Raw genomic sequence first — 21,067 nt, 5'->3', positions numbered from 1 at the left:
ATATTAATGATAGTTCTGTTGAAGAAATAAATTTGCTAACTCTTTTGGACACTATGTGGGGCTTTTTGTCATGTTTTGCTAACTCCTCCATAAGGAATACATGCTTTTGTCAGTCAACGTTCAACATACCTGTAACTTACTGGAACTCAAATGGAGAAGATTTACAAACACATTATAAATTGCATAACATATTTATATACAAAAATGTAGCCTACACATAAAACCAAAAGAGCAATGTGTTTCTTTTCATCTGAAGGATCTCCCAATAAATCCATAGTATTTATCTATGAAAATAAAAGCAGCTATTAAATTAAAAACGAACTTTAAATCACCATGGACATTCAGTTAGATACTAACTGAAGACAAAAAGTAATAATTATAGCCTGCATAGTAACTTACTGATCAGATTAATTGAAATGTTCCAATCCAGAGCCCCCTACAGTTCATGCCAATTAGAACAAAAATGCAGAGCCCTTCACATCATAGTAAGTACAAGCTCAGCAGGTCTCCAACTTTGTTCCACATTTTCATTGTAACCGTGTTCAAAGCTGGAGATGATCTCCAGATAGTACTGCTTTGTAGTCCAGAACTTTGTACTGCTAAATTCAAAGGTTCACCGCAATTGATTTAAGACTACCATTCTGTCTACTGATGTTAAGGTACAGGAAGAACTCAGGACTCCATCTATTTCATTTAGACCTGTCTCACTCAGTTGTGCAGGGAAAATATGCTGCTACCTTGCCAGGTGACATCCCAACTGATGCCTTCATTCCTAACACCTTCAGTTAGCCTTGGGTCAGCTGACCAAAGCCATTCCCCCAACACCACACTTCATTCCAATTGAGTCTGGAAAATAAAATACCTCACTGCCTGCTTGCCCAGCGCCTATGATGCCCCGCAGTAAAGCTGTATTTGATCAAGTAACCCCAGCTTGCAGAGTCCTACAGGCCTAAAATTCAAGCATGATCCAATAAACACTCATTCTCCCTCCTTCCAGGCTGGAGATTAAACACAGAATGCAACCATATTCCTCCTAGCTGGCGTTAAAAGCCTTTTAATTAGCCCAGAGGAGTGGTTAATTCCTCACAGAGCCTATCCCAGCAGCTCCTATAACTCATGTGGAATTTCATTCCCTCTAAGTGCTAATTACTCATTGATACCACCTGTGTCTCATTCTGCAGGTCCTCCCAATTAACAGGCAACCATCTTGGCTCAAGGCCAAGAGTTCTGAGCCAAGATGGTGGCTTTCGCACAAAGTCATCTCTTACTATCTCACACTCACAAATCTGATTCTTATCAAGCCTTTGTGGAAGCATATTTAAATTTATGTTTTCATTGACATGTTTAATTTTTAAGAGCCAAAATTGTGTTTGTTTTGATTCTGAGCTCATTTAACAGTTAATTTCCAACTATTAATTTAGACACCTCCAGAATATTAGAAAGTTGTATCCAAACTCTTGTGTTCAGTAATAGTATGTATGGGGGAGAGTGAACAATCCCTCCCTACTGCAGCAGGAACAATTGTTCATACACATCATAGATAGAAAAAACTCTTATTTTCAAGTGAAGCATACCCAATACATTTCTCATTGATTTATACACGAAATATGACCCAATACAACCATGTTTGTGCAGTGATTAGCATTGCTACTGTACATTGCAGTGTTGGGGCCCTGGGTTCAAATCCTGGGGTGCTATCTGTATAGCATTTGTACTGTATGCTCATGAAGGCTTCCTCAAGCTGCTCCAGTGTTCTCCCACTGTCCAAAATACATACTGGTAGTTTAAATGGCTTTTGGGAAATTTTGTTTTACAATTTTATGGATAGCCTTGTAATGTACAGCATAGGACAATCTCAGGGTGTTCAAATCCATATACATCCAAAGAAATACACACGGAACCAATTCAGAGTCGCCAATTATCCTAGCCAACCTGTCTTTGGAAGACGGGAGGAAACTGGAGCATCTACAAAACATACATGTATGCAAACAGACCCATGAAGGACTATGCATGACCTGGAACCTGTGAGGCAGCAGTGTTAATTGCCACACCAGTGTGTTACTCCTATTCTATTGTACATTCCTCCATTCATTTTCTAACCACTTTATCCAATACAAAGTTGTGGGAGAACTGGAGCCTATCCCAGGATGGCAACAGGAGTAAAGCAGGATACACCCTGGACAGGATGCCAGTGCATCACAGGGCACACAAATGCATACAGTACATACACTCACATGCCAGGGCTATATTATATTATAGCACAGCAGCATCTAATTTGTACTAAATTCTTCTATACACCAGCACCAGTGAAGTATCGCCCCTGCAAGAAAACAGTGCTGAACTTGTAAAGATACTGCTTTCATGTCAAAATCTCCACATCCAATTGGTTATTTGCAACAAAGGTCATATACTGTAAGTAGGTGAAGTCTATAAAACTTGATTGAAGCAAAATACTTCATAAAGGTGCAAAGATTTGAAACATTGACCCTGAAGCACAACCAACGGAAAAATACAGTGACAGTACATACAAAACACAATTTCAGTGGTCAAAACTGAGATCTGTGCAAAGCTTTCTTTGAATAAAAGGCAGACCTGCTCACTAAAGCCAGCCAAGGTTATTATTTCTTTCAGAGAGCATACTATACAGTAAGTTTGGAATGGATTTCCTTAGTTCAAATACACTGTAAATAGAAAGGCATTTCTTAGTTCTATAATACATTTATACATTTTTCCTGCTGTGTGTTCCTAGTATTTGGTAGATTAAAATATTCATTGCTGCAGTGTGATATTTGTTGGATATATAAGGGGCATCAGACCTTTGAAACAGTCATCCAGAAAGACATTATAAAGTGGTTTCCACTTGTGTTCTCAGAATTACTAAATAACTAGAGAAAACAGCATTTGTGCAAATTGAATTATGCAAACTAAAAGTATGTGGAGAAAAACAAAGATAAAAAATGTTTTACGGTAAATGAACAAATAAAGCTGGTTATACCCATACATCAAAATGGAAAGCAATGTTAAAACATGAACTTCCTGTTTGCATGTTTGACATGCAGTGTGGGGAAGCACTGCCCAATAGATATAGAACCATTCTCTTAAATATACAGTAAGCAGGTAAAATGTTTCTGTAAACTGCAAAATGTATTGTGCTACAGCTATCATACATTACATCTTCAAAAAAGCAAGCAAAAGTTACTTATGTAAAAGACGTGAGCTCAGACCTCTGGTGGTGAGCATGCGGTGGTGAAGAGATGAGGGGGCCACTGATGCTGCACAGTGTGTTGAGGCGCAGTGGTAACTGAGCATGGATGCTAGGTACTGTACACCAGCAGCTGCATATGTGAGAAGCACAGTGGTGGTTGGGCAGGGGAGGAGGTGCGCCAGCAGCTACTGTATGTGAGTGAGTCAGCAGTGGGGGGCCGGGCACAGGTGAAGAGGCACTGGTACTGTAGCTGCAGAAGTGTACACAACCTGTGCTGTGAGAGTAAGACACCTATGAGCAGGAATCTACAGTATGCGCAAGTGCAGTTTAAGGCAAAAACAGGAGGTACTGTACTGCTGTACACAATGGGCTGTGGGAGTCTGGAACACATTACCCAGACAGGTTCTTGAGGCCACGGCTCTGGCTTCTTTCAAGAAACAGCTCAATGATATCCTCGGATTAGTGTGTAATATAACACAACAAAGTATTCGAACTTTAGCATTGTTAATGGAAGATTTGTTTTTATAATGGTTAGGTAATCACTGTCACAATACTGTATGTCTTAAACCACAAAGAAATAGTTTGAGAAGGTGGCGGACTAGAACCTTTCAATACTGGCCAGAGCAATAACTTCCAAACATTTTCCAGAAAAAAAAACATAACAAGGAATCAACAAAGACCCAATTTAGATTCCCAATCTAGGAAGCACTCAGCCAAAAGGTATTACTAGGTATGAGCACATACTGAATGAACAGGTGGATCCCAGTGTGGGATAGGCTGAAGAGAAAGTATTAAGAAAATAATTATACAGCTTCCAGCCAGGGTGACAGATGAAGAATGGAAGTTGAGGAATCATTTGCCAGTAAAATGAACAGTCCATCTGTTAATGTGGAAGTAAAGCTCATTTTGTTACTCTCATTTCAGGGGATATGTTGGTCTGTGTAAGCTACTATGAACAATAGCTAATTCTTAATACACTGGTTTGAAGCTTAAAAATATATCCATATTTTCTTTTTCTAGAAAATCAATAATTGAAGCAAAACCAGCCCAGTTTCAGGATTTGAAAACAAAGCTCATTGCACTACAGCAGATAGTACAAAAATAACTGTCGGTGAGTACAATATAGCCCTGACCAATAACTCCAGCTAGACATTTTTAAACCAAAAAATATGCTTTTTAAACGTTTAGATGCTAAAATACTTCTAGGGGAAGTCATAAACAATAAATAAAAAAAATCCACATTCTCTTCTAATTTTTAAATGTGTGTTTCTAGAACAGTATGTTACAACATGTAACAATATTTTCAAAATAATATACAGTGCTTACCTCTGGGCACTGGAAGCAATCACCTAATATCATTTAATGCTATGCTTTACTTTCTATGTGTCCAGGAAACGTTCTGTTCCTACTGCGGTTGTTGGATAGTACCTGTGTGCTCCTTGAGAATACGTTTGTGTGTGTGTAAGAAACCTCTTGCTCTGCTTCCATGTTTATTATTTGTTTATTAATGGAAACAGTAATGTGAGTACTCAATGTTTGTTCATGCAATCTGCTGAAACAGAAGACTGTTTTCAAGAACAGTTTTCCCCTGTGTTCTGTAAGGAAAACATTTTCACTTTGCTCAATGGAACAAAATTCAACAGTTACAGACCTTTAAAGACTAGTCACATTCCAACAAACAATAGATTACAAAAAAAGGAGTTTGGACTAAATCCTACAAAAGTGGAGCTCAATTTTCTTTTTACACTTTCTACCTGGTGTGATATCTGGAATCTCTAGTGGTTATTGAACTCAGCTTTACCATGGCACCTCTCCTAGGCAGATGCCTCCTGAAGTGAGTGATTGTCATGTGTCTTTTTTAAAGCTATGAGTCCCACAGTGTCTACAGCAGCAATAGCACTGAGAGATGTGATGTGGCGCTCCCTGATAAAACTGCAAGCTCTCAGGTGCTAGGAATGTCAGGCACCACTCAACCAGTTGTGTGCCACCCAGACTACCTGGCTAATGACACAGGTACCTCACATCACAGCCACATACACAAACACTGTAGGGGGTCAGCCAAAAAAACATCTCAACCATACTGTAAGTCTGCGATAGATTAATTTAAGAATTCAAACTGCAGAGTGAATAGTCACACCAGTGGTATACTATGACACACATTGCTTTTCATGTACAGCACAAAACACAAATTCCTTACTTGATATCCAAGATAAACGGTATACAAACACATCTCATGCTCCAATGATTTAGACTTCACAAGGCAGTTTCAAAATATTTATTTTCCAGTGCAGTGTAACAGGATTTCCAGTTTGGTTAAAAGTGAAAACAGGGGGTATCGTGGTGCAGAACGATGTTATAGAGTAGATTATCTCAGGCCTCTGAAGGTAGAGATAACTAAACACAAGAACCCAATATGTCCATGGTGTCATGGATTGTCTTCCATTGCATGGAGACATATCTGGAACAATATTTAGATTTATTAATTTCTGCATTGGCTACTCCTTAGAATCAGAATGGATATGATGTACAGTAAAGATATTACATGTGGATAAAATAATTAATTCTTGCAGTTGCAATTATGAATCAAAAACAAAGTACTTATTCTTCCCAAAGAAGCTGCAGACTTTGAATGAGCAATGTTAATTGAAGTATTATATTTATGTTCTCATTTCAAATATTGTCCTCACAACGGTGCTGATGTTGCCTTTTAGTATTTTCCTTTTTCATTGAGCACAGACCTGTACCATTTGTGAATTACTTTCCAACATTGAAACACATACAGTAAAAGCTTATTCAGAACGTGCACCCCACACACAGTCCAGTTTTTTTCTGCACATGTTGATTTCTCTGGGTTTATCCAATTGCATGTTAAAGTCATTTAAAAAAATCTACACGATTTAACCATGGTACATGGTATAGTTCACAATTCATTTTTTTCACCATGGGGGGAGTCTATAAATAAACCTCTGGTCAGTTTTCATGAGCAGTATGATACACCAATCTGTGAGTTGTTGTCTGTTTTGCTCCTGAATCTTCCATAGTCTGCAAAGCTAAGAGATTGAGAAAGAGGCACATCTCCTAAAAGATCGGTGCTCTCAGCCTATTAGCTGCCCATATTCTTTATGTTTGCACCTCCACAGCTGTGTTCAGCAAACCTACAGTCATACAAGACAGTGTTCACTGCTCACAACGGCAAATATTGCTCTGACAAAGATGAGTAAACATAGGGGAAAACGTACAGTAATTTACTGTACCATAGCTTTAACACTGAGGGATTTACTGTGGATGAAATACAGTAATAACACTGCAATTTTCTAAAAATTGTAAAGGTGCCCTTTTCACATCTATTGTCACTTCAGTTTTTGTATATTCTGTACTTGAAGGTAAAACAGCACTCTTAGTATTTACAAGTATTTATTTGAGTGGCTGCAATATAATTCTAACTAATTATTTTTGCTAACAACTAATCGCTGAAATTCTTACTGTAAGGTAGGTTACTGTTTGCTATATTTGATGTGATAAAACCATACAATTGTTCTCCCCTTCTGTCGTATTCTACACATATGAGTATTCTCCCAGTGCCTTAAAACAGGGGTCCAAACCTTTGGTCCTGCGGAACCACAAACCTATTCACTTTCATACCCGCTGAGCTTGCTTGATTGGATCCCTGGAGATTGTGCAGCAAGTTACTTATGAAATACAATACCTAAAAATCAAGCAGTTTAGGAAATTAAAATGTAAAGGGTATGATACGTGAAATTCTCATTGAAGAGTTAAAGCCAGTTCTGGTATTAGGTCATTGAAGGATACGAAAGTGTAACACTGAGCTCAACTGCAATGAAAATCCAGGTCCATAGGATCATCCCTATAATCCTCGGTGTAAAGAAGTGATTCCTTTTCTCAGTTTAATTGCACTATTAGTTTCCACCTGTGTGCACTAGCTCTTTCCATTGTTGATTCTGAAGAAGCAATGCAGAGTTTTGATTTAGCTGCCCCCTTAGGAAGGGCTATACTGCAGGCTACAGTGTTCGTGTGTGTGTGTTTGTCTCAGGAAATTCGGCAGCATAACGTGTCTGTTCTGACTGGAGCTCAGGGCAGAATGCTAAGGGAGCTAAGTCCCTTTGAACTGCTTATGCAGCAGCTCTTCACTGGACTGAAGGGCATTTGGACTTCAGATAAAGATTCAGATCGATGTTGCATATCTTCCCACTGTACATGAGCATCCAGAGAAAAGCTTTGGAAAGTGATCTGAGAGCAAACTGGAGAGAACAAGGCCAGATACCTGCCTCCCTATGAGTTCATCAAGCACTGTGTGGGCTGAGGTGGTCGTGACTACAAATGACTCACAGAACTTTGCTCCCAAAATACCCTCGATATTAAACAAATATATATTTTTTAAAAATGAGATGAATTCATAATCAGTAGGTACTGTATGTGTGTGGCTGAGTCTTTTTATGCCACAGTTCAAAATTAGGCATGATTAAAATACATCATTTATATTCCTAGTCACACTTGTTATTGATACAAATAAATAAATACTGTTAAATAATCTTCTTGCTGCTACTAATGCTACTTCTAATAATAATTTGATTTATTCTACTTCCTCACTTGGTATGAGTCGATAAACAATTAATGTAGCGTCAATAATATTGTAATTAAGCTTCTATATGGTATATTGTTAAAAGTGTCTGATTTAAATCACAGGATATTACAAACTTACAATACACTAGTAAAACTGCATTTAGAATATTGTGCACTGGTTTGGTCACCCCATTTCAAGAACGTTCAGAAAAAAAGTTCATCAGAAATACCAGAAATCAGTTCAACCAGAAATATTCTTAGGATCAAATGAATGTCCAATACCGACATACCGACAGGCGAAAGGAACTGAAACTTCTAGTCTCAAAAAGGAAGAGTACAGTATGTGGGGATCTCATTCAAATATCCAGCCATTTTCTGATTTATCTTTTGCAGGGTGGTGGGGGAGCCAGGGTGGCAAATAACAGGTGTAAGGCAGTACACCGGAATTCAAACCAGGGCTCCTGTACTGAGAGGCAGCAATGCTCACCACTGTACCATTATACCGCCCTCATTCAAATATTCAAAATCTAATCTGAAGTGCATTTAAAACAGAACATAGGAGCACTCCCTTATCTAGAGGGTTGTGGGAATATGAAACAAGCTATCCAGCCATGTGCTTGAAACTGATACTTTAGATTCCGGTAGTAATTGATTGGATGATTTCTTTGGATCAATTAACTAAGACATTAAGCCCATCTGGTCCATTTGATAATAAGGAGTGTTACAGGTTGACAATGGAGGTTTCTCTTAGAATCTAAACACAATGAATAACACCTAACTAGTGTCAATATTTCCACTTCCTAGGGCTTCAAACCAGTTCAGTTAATTGTCATATGCACAAGTGCAATACAATTCTTATTTGCATGTATGCTTCAATACAAAGACATTTAGGAAACACCAAAACATAAACACAGAACAGCAGCAACAACAAGTTAAATAACATACAACTGAGAAAAAAACAACATCAGTGTGAGCCAGTGGTAGGGGAAGAGTGTACTTGTCCACATCAGTCAAAATCACCAGACTGGAGTTAATATAAGTATTTCAAACTTGGTAAGAGAGTTTGCTATTCTGTATTTTTTAAGGAACACTGATTTCCTGCATGATGAACCCATCAGTTAAAAACAGCCTCTCCTTTTTAGTGGGTTTTCTTTAGAATAGAGGGCCAGGTTCCACATTATTTTGTGATTGTATCTAATTTACTTTAGAAGGCTGTTTATGTATTCTTTAGGTTTGAGTTTGAGTTTGAATACTTGGTAGCAGTTGGCAGGGTCTCTGGATGGTTTAGACACAGGTCTCTGTAACACCGTGTTTGTAAACATGTAAATAGAGTAACTTGCTTGTTGTATTTTTATTTTGTATGTAGTTCAGTGTGAAGATTTGCATTGTTTATAAATATTTGTTTAACCAAAGGTGCCTGAATTATTACACTTCTCATCAGTGCCAGAGAGCAAAGACCACATGTGCATCCAACTATACCAAATGTTCAGGTATATTCTTGGCAAAATCTTTACAAGTTGGGGGTTATGATTTTTTTTTTTACACATTGACTAATCTGCTTGGTCAGTTACTGTTATTCACCTTTTATGTAACCTCCAAATGTAACTTAATTACCAAGTGGGCCACATGCGCTGAGTGGCTTCCTCTCATTTGTAAATGTATGAATGTTCTCATGTAAAGTAAACTGAAATAATTCAAGCATAGTTTAAGAGAAATTCAGTAAAAATGAACCAGGACCAAGGGAGAATACTAATGAATTCGTATTTATGAAAATGTACACATTTTGTATTCGAGTACTGTAGGTGAAATAACTGTATGCAATTAATACAATTAATGATGGATTTTCTCAGTGCCACATGTGTAAAAAACAACTGCTACTTTCAGATTCCCCAAAGGGTAGGCATTTAAAAACAACCTGTCTTATTTAACAAAAATACTCTATAGCTGACTGAGATCCTGAGATCAATTAGCTACTAGCAACCAAATAAAAAATGCCTCTAAAGGCTTTCTTTCACCTCCAAGCTTTTATTTGACTGATGTGTTCTCAATTATAGTGGAAACCTTCACTATAATTATAATGAATTGTGTTTTTTGGAGAAGGTGTCCAGACAAGTGTACATGACTTCAACCACTATCTGGACACCTCCTCCAAAAAACAATCTATTATAAACATTGAAAAAACTAAAAAATAGACAGTAAAACACTGGAGTGCATTGCCCCGAAAAGCAAAAAGAAGAAACCCTCACGATCTCTTTTCCAATATTCACCAGCTGGTAGTGCCATAGGTGCTGGATGACAACGGACATATGGTACAGTAGGTGACCTTGTCAGACATTTCTACATCAAGAATTATGACAAAGAGCCAGACATTCTGGGAAAACAGCCTAATGCGCTTAGAGAAGGGCTTTCTTCCTGTTCCAGAGACAGGATAGAATCCTGTATTGTCACACATCTTGATCATACATATACCTGGAGGTGCTGAGCCTTTGTCCCTAACAGCAGCACTCCTTTGGAACTCATGGGAGACTTTTCAGAAATGGTCAATAAATTGTTGAATAGCTTCACAAGGGTTCACAGAGCTAAACTTTCAACGAGCAATCAATATATTTTTATTTTTCAAAACAAAGTGTCGAAGGCAATATAAATGTTCACTTGATCAATATATTTTTCAAGGTCTTTGTCTTGTTTTTGTTAACTCCAGTCTAACAGTACTTAAAATCCCTTCTTTTATGTGTAATCAAACAAATACATGACTCTTTGCTGTAAACTACTGTACAACATAACTATTTCCCCTACAAGCAAGAATCCTTTCACAGGATCAGTGTCATTAATTTAAAACATTATCCCAGGCAGGACAAGAAATAAAGAGCAATTTAACACTAACAGTTGTACGACTATTTTGGTGACTTAATATTCTTCTTCACAAGTAAATAGAGTGTATAGAATTACAGAGACCCAAAAGGTTTACTAATGTAGTTGCAGCTTTCAGATTCATTGCGTGTAAACCACTGTCATTGAATCCTTCCAGACTACCCACCTCCTGAAGTTTGATATTTACTTACTTAAAATGCTCAACACAATTCTAAAGTAATAATTGTGACATAGGGCAAACGTTTACAATAAGTGATGAGCGACAATGAGTGAGTAATGTGGTAAATTAGCCTTTTCAGAACAATATTGTGTTTCTTGTTTCACAACAGGGCATTTCTCAAAAAGAGTGGGGATGTTACCCCAGGGTCCTGGTCAAATTTCCCATTGGCCTTTACCAGTCTGGCATCCTAATAATCCCCATCTATGATTTGGCTTCATCACTCTGTTCTCCTCCCCACTGATAGCTGGTGTGTGGTGAGCATACTGGAGCACTATGGTTGCCATCGCATCATCCAGGTGGTGCTGCAGGTGGTGGTTGGGGGGGAGTCCCAATTACCTGTAAAGCGCATTGAGTGGAGTGTCCAGAAATGTGCTATATACTGTAAGTGTAAGGAGTTATAATCATTATTAATATTGTCCTCCAAAAGTTTTGGGACAGAGAAGACTAAACTGGTATTTTCACTATGAACTCTCGACAATGTATTGTGAAAAGAAACAGATGCCTGATAAGTGCAACTCCTAAATATCAACTCAACTATTTGGATAATTGGATAACAATTTTGATCCACAAAATATTTATGAAGAAGGTGGAATACTGTTGTGTACTTTTGTCCAACCAAGTGATCTTGCTTTTATCAAATATACCAACTTTTTAATCAGTTTAATGTTTAACATGCTGTACGGTTTAAAATTAATAATAGTCTAAACAGTACACAAGTTAAATTCTGTAATTGAAAAAAGATTGCCCCTTAGCATTGATCGGAATTTGAAACCAGGTGTTGCTTTACATGTCACATTAAGCTTTCACTGCTCCACCTGGTGGTTTTACGAAGTAGTGCAGTCACACAACTGAAAATGTCTAAAAAGCTGTAGTCTCTCACAGCCCCTGGACTGCGAACTACTGCAGTATCCTTCTGAATGGCTGGATCTGTACATTAGTGTTAACTAATGTGTAGAGAAGGGGGAATATTTAACATGATTTTGCTGTGATGGATAATATCTATCCCAAACATATATGAAAGTGATTCTATATGAAATTGATCTATGACATTTAAATCCTTGTTTTCACCCATTGTGGGGTTCTACATAGGACTCTTTTCAATCTCCTGGTCTTTAGCCTTTCTTCAAATGATGGCCTTCTTGGCTTTTTGGAGGGCTATCAGCAATCCTTTTGAAAGGAAAAATGGAAGAAGCAGTTATATTCCTTTTTCCACCCCCAATGTTGGAAGTATTGATGGTTAATCATCCAGCAGACCAGTACATCCTACAAGTCTGTGGATGTCAACTATGTCAGCAATAGCATCATGACAAAACACATTCAGTCTGATAAAGAACCCAATGCTTCTGGCAGCATCATTGATCTTTTCTGTTTTAACTAATAAAAACACAGAATTTTTCCAAGAAGCTACAGCTTAGGTCTCTCCAGCTAGTTTTCTCAAAATGGGTGACAGTGGCAGAAAACCCTTTACCACTATGAAGCAACACACGAGAATCTGAGATGTCTTGAGTTGTGAAACATGAGCTTGATAAGGAAAATTTGACTTTTAGAATTTACTTTATTATCCACTGCTTTTAGCTTTGAGATTATAATAATATTGTTTGTGTATTGCTTCATTACTTTGAGTCCTTATAATTTATAGCATGGTAACTCTGTCTAGCCTTAAAAAATGAATTCACTGTTGTCTCCAGTAAATAAGTCAATGTGTCTTAATCATCATTTCTTGTAAACTCAAAATTTAATTTCATACAGAAACAATAAAAATATGACTGTTGCAGTCATGTGTTAGAAAAACAAAATCAATTTTCTTCCCATTGCTCAAACAACATACTGTATCATTAATTACAAACAATAAGCCATAACAAAATAAATTATCAGTGGTCAGGTTATTTTTATAGATATCTAACATCTAGCAATACTGTCATATCTGAGTCAGCAGGACAATTTATTTTGAAATAGAAAATGAGAACATCAGTGGCAGAAACTGAAAAATGGGGCTATACTGATTCCTTTCTTATTCAGGTTGTTATACCTACAAGAGGGAAATACAGTAAGTGAAGAAAACAAGAGTGAGAAATTGGGGAACTGTGGAGTATAAGATGATAAAATGTTGTGTTTTTGTTGTTTTTTATACTCATCAAGATGGGCAGGCACCTTTGTTCTATTCATTAATTTGTTCATCCATGTCACTGTGGAATTAAAGCCTCCTTTACCCATCTCGTGCACATGTTGCATTGCTGTAGATGCTTAGGTTAGTGTCTTAATAGGTATGCAGAAAAACTCTCCACACATTCTCACTTTCTTTAGGTACTGATATTCATTTTAAAAAATCAGGTCTGCATGCATCCTTGTGTACTGTACCACTTAGGTGAGCTCTAAGGTGACTGTAAGACTGTATGAGTCTTTCATAGCAAAGAATAAAGATTAATGTTTTTGAAGTGTATCACCATAATTGTATTAGTTGCTTGTTTGTATATATGGTATATCAGCAGACAAGATGGTATTCACAAAAACTGGAACTCACAATTTAAAAAAAAGTGTGGAGGTTATATTTAAACTACTGAGGCTTAGCGAATGACAACCTCGATGACTGAAAAGTGTATGAGCTGTGCAATCTGAATCTTGATTAAAACAACCATTTTTTAAAAAAAAAATCTGTTGATTCATGCTCCAGAGAGCTAACCTGACTCCTCAGTATTAATGTAAGTCCAACAAATTGAAAGAAAAGATGTCTGAACAGTTCATTTTTCCTGCCAGTGGAATTTATTTGTAGGAGTCAGTTGGCAATAATACCAATGAAGAGCATGCAGGTATGTATGATGAATTAAAGATGAATTAGAACTAATAAAATATAATCTCCTTACACATGCAAGTCCAAAACTATTTTAGGGACCCCTGAAAAGCACTGTCTGTTGCATTTAGAGCAAAAAGTATGCCTTTGTCTTTACTGCCTCTAAAGTTAGAGCTGTTCTGACAATATTTACTGGATGAACTGGTACATTGTTAAGTACAGTATGTTTACATGAAATGATCAACAGGCTCATATTATATTCCTTTGATTAGTATCACAGCCCTGATTAGGAAAAGAACAGCTGGCCTTTGGGGCTGACTAACCACAATCGTGGACTGATTACAGGTGCTAGTTTTCACTGTAAGCAAAAAACACAACTTTAAAGCTTGTGGGATGTAAATGATCCGACTAAAACCATATGGTGTCAAGGGCACCCTAGCTACACTTTGAGTGCTATAATGGTCTTTTGTTGTCAGGTTAGTTTTCTGAAAACCTGTAAAGGAAACTAGTTCTAATAACTTGTTGAGGGTGAAACATTACACTTACACATGATTGCAAGACATGTGATGGGGCTTTATGCAAACCTGACAAGTCACATGTATGCAGTAGAGGTGCACAGAAATTAAAATTAGAGAGATTCTCTAATTCTCAATTACATCTTTAACTTTTCGTAGTTGATTCTCATTTTGTTTTGGCTTATTGCAACTACATATAATATAAATAAATCTTTCATAAATGATCCTTTATTAACCATATAAAATGGTTGAGAACAGATTCTCATCTAATAGTGATGACCTTGCCATCAGGTTACAGCATTATTGCACAGAAGACAAAGCAGTGAAAGAAAGAATAGAACAATCAATAAAAATCACATACCATAACAGCGCCTGGCAGTTTTAACAAGTACAAGTGTCAGGCAGACAAGATTTAATCATACAGCTGAAAACACCCTCAGATAAGAGGTGGATAGTTCCAGCTTTCTCTGCTGTTTGTTCCAGTCACTGGCAGTGGCAAATTGAAATGACTTGCACCCAAAGTCGTTGACACTCTCAGGAGGTTCAATTTGATAAAAGTACTACAGCAATTGAATGATGGCACAGAGAACTGCAATAGATTATGAAGATAGGAAGGTGTTTACCCAATTAATGATCTGCAAATCGATTTGAACCAGAGAAGTGAATGTGTCTGGTCTGCAAAGAGGGACAATCTATCAAAGAGTGAAGACCCCTGTGAGGAGTGCGATAGGGGGCGCCAGTGATGAAACATACAGTATGGCAGACTAATAGAGGACTTCAATCTATAGAACACCATCTACTGTATAGACACCATCTATAGAAGCCATGCTGCAAATGACCCCCATTTAAACTGGTGAAAACCTATAGGAACATATGAAACACATTTGGTTGTAATAAAACATACCAAGTCTAAATGAGCTTGTAATTTCCAAATAGGTTTTAAACGTTAGAGCATTATCCAAGCAAGATATATATGCATGTGCAAACACTGGTTTGTTCCAACTTTATCTTACTTATCTTAAAAGTAAAAATATTCATTACTAAGGGAGCAGTTTGAGTTAAATGATACAATTACAGTAGATCACATCTAGTTCATCTTTGAGTCTGTCAATGTGTTTAGTTTACAAAAAAAGGGATATGGTTAGCAGATACTACAGCTTCCAAAAAAAATGAAAGCACAGTGTTGGCTGACCTCCAGTGCTCTCCCTTGACATACAGTATTATTATTGGAACTTTCCACAGCCCCTACCCACAGTGCCAAGGTACAGAAAATTAGATCATGGGCATCAGAAACTGTCTTTATTAAATCACTCTTTTAGTTAATATACTGTATATATTTTTATGTTTTCTATTCCCATTTTATTCTTATTCACTTCTGTAGGTGTGAGTTGCTGTTGTGGGTGGGGATGGGAGGAAGCGGGTTGGTGGTAGGAGGATTTGTTTAGCTGTGGTTTTTGATTACCTTTTTTTGATAATCAAATATTAAAAATATTAAAAAATGCATCAATTTAGTCGTATTTTCTTTTAACAAGAGACATAATCACAGAAATCCCGCTGAAGAATGTTGAAACAAAGGTGTATCCATTATTACTAATGATTAATTTCAGTAATTTGGTGACTTAATGTCCCAATATGATGATTTAATCTCCTAGGAACCTAACAGGCTCATTGCTGGTAGGTGCCTGAGAGACAGTGATCAAACCCCAGCTGGTGGCAAGCTGCCTGCTCCACAATAGCATTATGGCAAGCATCTTGAAGACAGCAAAATTAGAGAGCTTATCGATGGTTCTGGCTCATTTGTGGTAGAAGACTAATTTGACATTTAAAGGCTTGAACAACATCGTGAGAAATGCACCGGTCCAAAAGGATATTGAGATCCACATGAAGCACTGGAATTGGTGCTCATGCAGAATTATTAAAGTAAAGAATACTCACAGTTCTATTGCCTTGTTCCACATGATGACATATCCAGAGAGGATGAATGATTCCACGTTCACTATGTGTGTGTTTCCTCGTTCTGTGCCCACATATAGCCACTTACTCTGGAATGGGAGATGGCAGAAGGTGATTCTGTTGGATAGAAAAAGTGGACAAAAAACATATTATCTAAGTTTGTTATTCTTTATGCAAAGTTTCACAACTCTGCCTGCTGACAGATACTGGTACAATTGAACATTACCTCTAATCAAACAACAAGTTTCTTCTATCTCTAGAAAGATTCCATTTAAAACTCATTTGGAAACATCATTTCTCTTTTTCTATGTTTTACTGATTTATTTTGGTGTCGTGAAAATTAAATATTGCATGAATTATGAAGTTAACTGCAATTGTCATTTTCTCTGCAGCATTAGGGTGATTTTGCAACATGTTTTCTCACAAGACAAGAAAAGACTCACAAGACAAGAAAAATAACGTCTAATATTGTGCATGTTACTGTTATTTTTAAAACCAATTATTTGTTGTATCCCTGTGTGTGGTAGTGAGAGGTGACAATATGAGAGATCAGGGCCAATGATGTGGCCTTGAACCAAAAAGGACACGTCATTTGGAAAACCTGAAGAATGAGGCACAACTACAGTATAATTTGAAAGAGAATTAGCACTCAAAGAGAGTGAGATTCCCCATGAGGGAAGGGGAACTAATAGGATAGGCTCTGCCTGGAATTAGTCACTCCTCTGGTCTAATTAAGTGGCTAGGTGTGAAACACTTTGTGTTTCAGCTCCAGCCAGGATGGAGGAGACTGAGCTCAAAAGGATCCATTAGCAACAGCTCAGGCTGTTTTACAGGCCTTTGTGACTCTGTGAGCTATGGAGGCTTGAGAAAATACAGCATAGGGTTATTAAGGTTAGGGTAAAAGATGGACTTGCACATGACAGTTCCTGGCCAAAAAGGATCAGCTGGGACAAGTTAGTGGATGCAAAGAAAATGGTGGTGTTTTGCGGCGAGAAAGAGTGAAGAGTTAAGTTGAATTGATCAGAGAAAGAGAAGATTAAGGTCTGGGTGACATGGAGTTAATCAAGTTCAATACACCAATGCCTGGTGATTAATGAACAGAATGAAGAGTTAGCGATAAGATTCACTTTTTGCACTAAGGAAGAAATCAATATTCTTCGGGCAGTGGAAGGACACATTTCTGTATTGGCTAGCATTAGCATAGAAGTGTTTGGGTACTATAGACACTTAAGATTAATATATTTGCGGGGCCTGATGGCATGTCAAGTGCACTCAAGATATGAGAGATGTTAATCATAAGCCATCGATGCGATGCTTCCAACAGTGGTTAAAAGAAAACAAAGAATCTAAGGAGAATTGCTAATGTAGTGGCCATATCTCTGTACTGTATGTGAAAACTGAACCAAGTAATAACAGACCAATAAGTCTGATTTCTAAGTTATGCAAGGTAATGGAAATGATAAAAGAATTAAACTACAGGATTACTTAGATGGAAATAATATCCTAGGAAATAACATTGGTTTAGAAACAGCAGATCTTTCTTAATCAACTTGTACGGATTCGCTGAACAAGCAAAAAATAGAAATGCATACACATAAGGCGTGTGATATGGTGCATTTAGATTTTCAGATAAAGTTCCTCATGAATGATTTATTCTCTATTTGCAGCTGGTAGGCATTCAGGGAAACACTTGCTTTTCAATTGATAATTGGTTATAAAATATAAAACAGTGGGTACAGATAAGAGGTGAATGCTCAAATTGGAGTGATGTAATACTGGGATGCCACAGGGATCTGTGCTAGTACTGCTGTTCATCTTAATTTACATCAATCTATATAAATTAGGAAGATATAAATTAATTTATAGCAATCTAGATAATGGTTTACACAGTAAATCAGTCACTTTTGCAGATGATAACAGCAATTAACTAAAAGAATATTAACAGTGGTTAAAATTCAACATTGGACAAACACCTGGCAAACTATGCTTAATGTAGCAGGCATATCACCCTGCAACTGGCAACTGGCAACTGGCAACTGGCAACTGGCAACTGGCAACTGGCAACCGGCAACCCAGTGAAACTAAGCAGGTGTGAGCCTGGTCAGTACCTGGATGAGAGACATCCTGGGAAAAACTATGGTTTCTGCTGGAAGTGGTGCCAGCAGGGGGCGCTCACCCTGTGGTCTATGTGGGTCTTAATGCCCCCAATATAGTGATGGAGACACTTTACTGTAATAAGGTGCCGTCCTTTGGACTAGACGTAAAACTGAGGTCCTGACTCTCTGTGGTAATTAAAAATCCCAGGGTGCTTCTCGAAAAGAGTAGGGGTGTAACCCTGGTGACATGGCCAAATTTCCCATTGGCCCTTATCAGTCATGGCCTCCTAATAATCCCCATATACTTCATTACTCTGATCTCCTCCCCACTAATAGCTGATGTGGGGTGAGAGTTAGGGTGCTCTATGGCTGCAGTCGCATCATCCAGGTGGGGCTGCACATTGGTGGTGGAGGGGAGTCCCCATTACCTGTAAAGTGCTTTGAGTGGAGTTTGGAGTGTCCAGAAAGTGTAAAGTGTAAGCAATTATTATTATAAATTATAATGTACACAAGTGCAGGAAACACTGAGCTAGAAGAGGCTGCCTCATGAATAAGACTTCAATGTTTACATGTACACATCACTTACATTTTCTACACGATGCAGAAAATGTAGTAAATTCAGAAAAAAATCAAAAAGGTAACAACAATTCTAGGATTTATACTTAAAAGCATAGAATTTTGGGGATGTTAAGATAAAATTGTACAATGCATTAGTAAGGTCTCATTGTAATTTTGGTCAACAGACTATACAGAAGATACTGCTGCTCTTGAATCAATCCAGAGAGAGATGATAACCAGATACATTCCTGTACATTCCAGGTCTTAAGGGAATGCTGAACACCAAAATGCCAAAGGAGCTATTCAGGTCTTGGACAGAGAAGACTTTGAGGGGGCTAAATACAACTATTCAAAATCATTAAAGGCACTGACAAAGTCAACTCAGTGGATTTCTTCAAATGAACAGTGCAACATGAATAGAATCAGAGGGCACAAGTGAAAACCACATGGACGTGCATTTAAAACTGAAAGCTGGAGGTATTTTTTCACCCAAAGGGACTGAGAGTTATGTACATTATGAGAGTTATGTGCATTGAAGAGCTAGAATTCCCGAGGAGGTCTGGAAGACCAAGAAAGGCCATTTAAAATGTGAAAAAGCAAGGTGACACACTGGCCCAGGAGTTATTGTTGTCCAAGTTCCAACAGTTTCTGGCAGCTGTGATGATGTGATGGTGTGTTGGTTTCAATCAGTAAAAAATAATTTTGTTCTGTCCTAACAAAAGAAAACATTGTGTATCTATACACAACTGAATTAGACTAATAATTCTGAATTTGCTCACATAAGATACTGTATTAATTTCAATAACTATTTATATGTTATTTGAAGTATTATCAAAAGCAAAGTTTGTATTTCCATTCTAGATAAAAAAAGAACTTTATTCCAAACAAAGCAAAACCTCAGAACAGAGAACACCCTCTCAACATACAGTAAGACCAGAGTGAAGGCACATCCCTACGCATGTAGAAATGATGACTGAATAACTCAACACATTTCCTAGCGTGCAAATCTATTCGACTGCACAGCTTTGCCAAGGCTGAGGGAAGCTGGTCTGGGCGATGAAGGAAGACAGTAGCTTGACCTTCAGTATTCCTAGCTGGGAGAAACTGAGTGAGCCCCATCCACAGCAGAAAGCCTTAACCACAGGTTGTCCCACATCTTGCAGCATGGAGCATGTAGCAGATGACAGCAAAAGTTACAACAAGTACAAGCCAGCTCCTGAAGGACCTGTCTGGGGTGCCTCACTAATTACTGTGTCCCAAGTAAAGAGTTAATAGCAATAGTGAAAGCAGTCCTTGCATTAAGGGAGAAGAGCATAAACTGACTATGGATATTACAGCTGGGATCAACTCCTCACAGGGGTGGGGGGGATGACTGGGTTAAGAGATGGAACCAGAAGAACTGGGTTAACTGTTATTAATTTTGTGCAATGTACTCTACAGTAGGTATCCTTCAGGACTATGAATACCTGAACCAAGTCCACATGTAATCAGCTCTGTTCTTGGGTGAAAATATTTGGCTTCCTTATTCTGTCCGATTTTGCCATTTGTTTTAGCGTATACATTTATTTGGCTGCTCACATGTGCAGCAATAACTTTCTAGTGACCAAAACCATGTACAATATTCCAAATAAGCTCTTACTAATATATTGTTGAACTATTATTTCCCCTGAGTTCAAATCTACTCCTAACTATTACTATTAATTTTATTAAATTAAATTTATATTTTAATTAAATTAATTTGCATTTTCCAGTTTTCTACCACACCTTTGGCATTTGAAATACACATCCTTCTTACTGGTATAGTACATACTACTTAGCACTTATTAAATTTTAACTTTGTTTGCAGTGTCTGCGCTTACTGTATGTTACCAAAGCAATTGAATCAGTATTTACAATTACCTATACAGGATCTCACATACTGTACATAATGAAGTAAACAATTATGAAATTCAATTAGAGCTATTTTACAAAAAAACACATAAGGGAGTTCTAACTTCACATTGAGGGTTCATAATCCCTGAGACAAACTTTTCTTGAAAGTCAACCTCATACGCTGTTATTTTTGTATGTAAGGTATAGTTTATACATAAGTTATGCTCTTATAGCAACAGCTTTTTGCTATGATACATCACATAAAATATTAAAAATAAGGTTTATCTAAAAAATATTTAAAGCTGAATGTCTCAAACAGTTAATTTCCAAGATTGTTTCAATCCTCATTGCATTTTCTGTACTAAAAATAGTGAAGCCCCTGGGTATCTGAAACAATCTTTTTGGATG

The 21,067-nt window shown here is 37.5% G+C and overlaps 1 protein-coding gene across 11 annotated transcripts in view; it reads right to left on the bottom strand.

The window, feature by feature from the left end:
* The window catches only part of stxbp5l (syntaxin binding protein 5L), a 259,708-nt gene that overhangs the window by 91,811 nt on the left and 146,830 nt on the right, over positions 1–21,067 (bottom strand). For all 11 annotated transcript variants that reach the window (XM_015363844.2, XM_015363849.2, XM_015363846.2 and 8 more), the window contains exon 5: positions 16,116–16,250. In XM_015363844.2, coding sequence (XP_015219330.2) covers positions 16,116–16,250 — 135 coding nt within the window. The remainder of the gene's footprint in view (positions 1–16,115; positions 16,251–21,067) is intronic.

The sequence above is a fragment of the Lepisosteus oculatus genome, chromosome 15 (assembly GCF_040954835.1).
Source record: "Lepisosteus oculatus isolate fLepOcu1 chromosome 15, fLepOcu1.hap2, whole genome shotgun sequence".
NCBI lineage: Eukaryota > Metazoa > Chordata > Actinopteri > Semionotiformes > Lepisosteidae > Lepisosteus > Lepisosteus oculatus.
The sequence above is the reverse complement of the archived record's forward strand: the minus strand, read 5'-3'. Positions and strand labels throughout refer to the sequence as shown.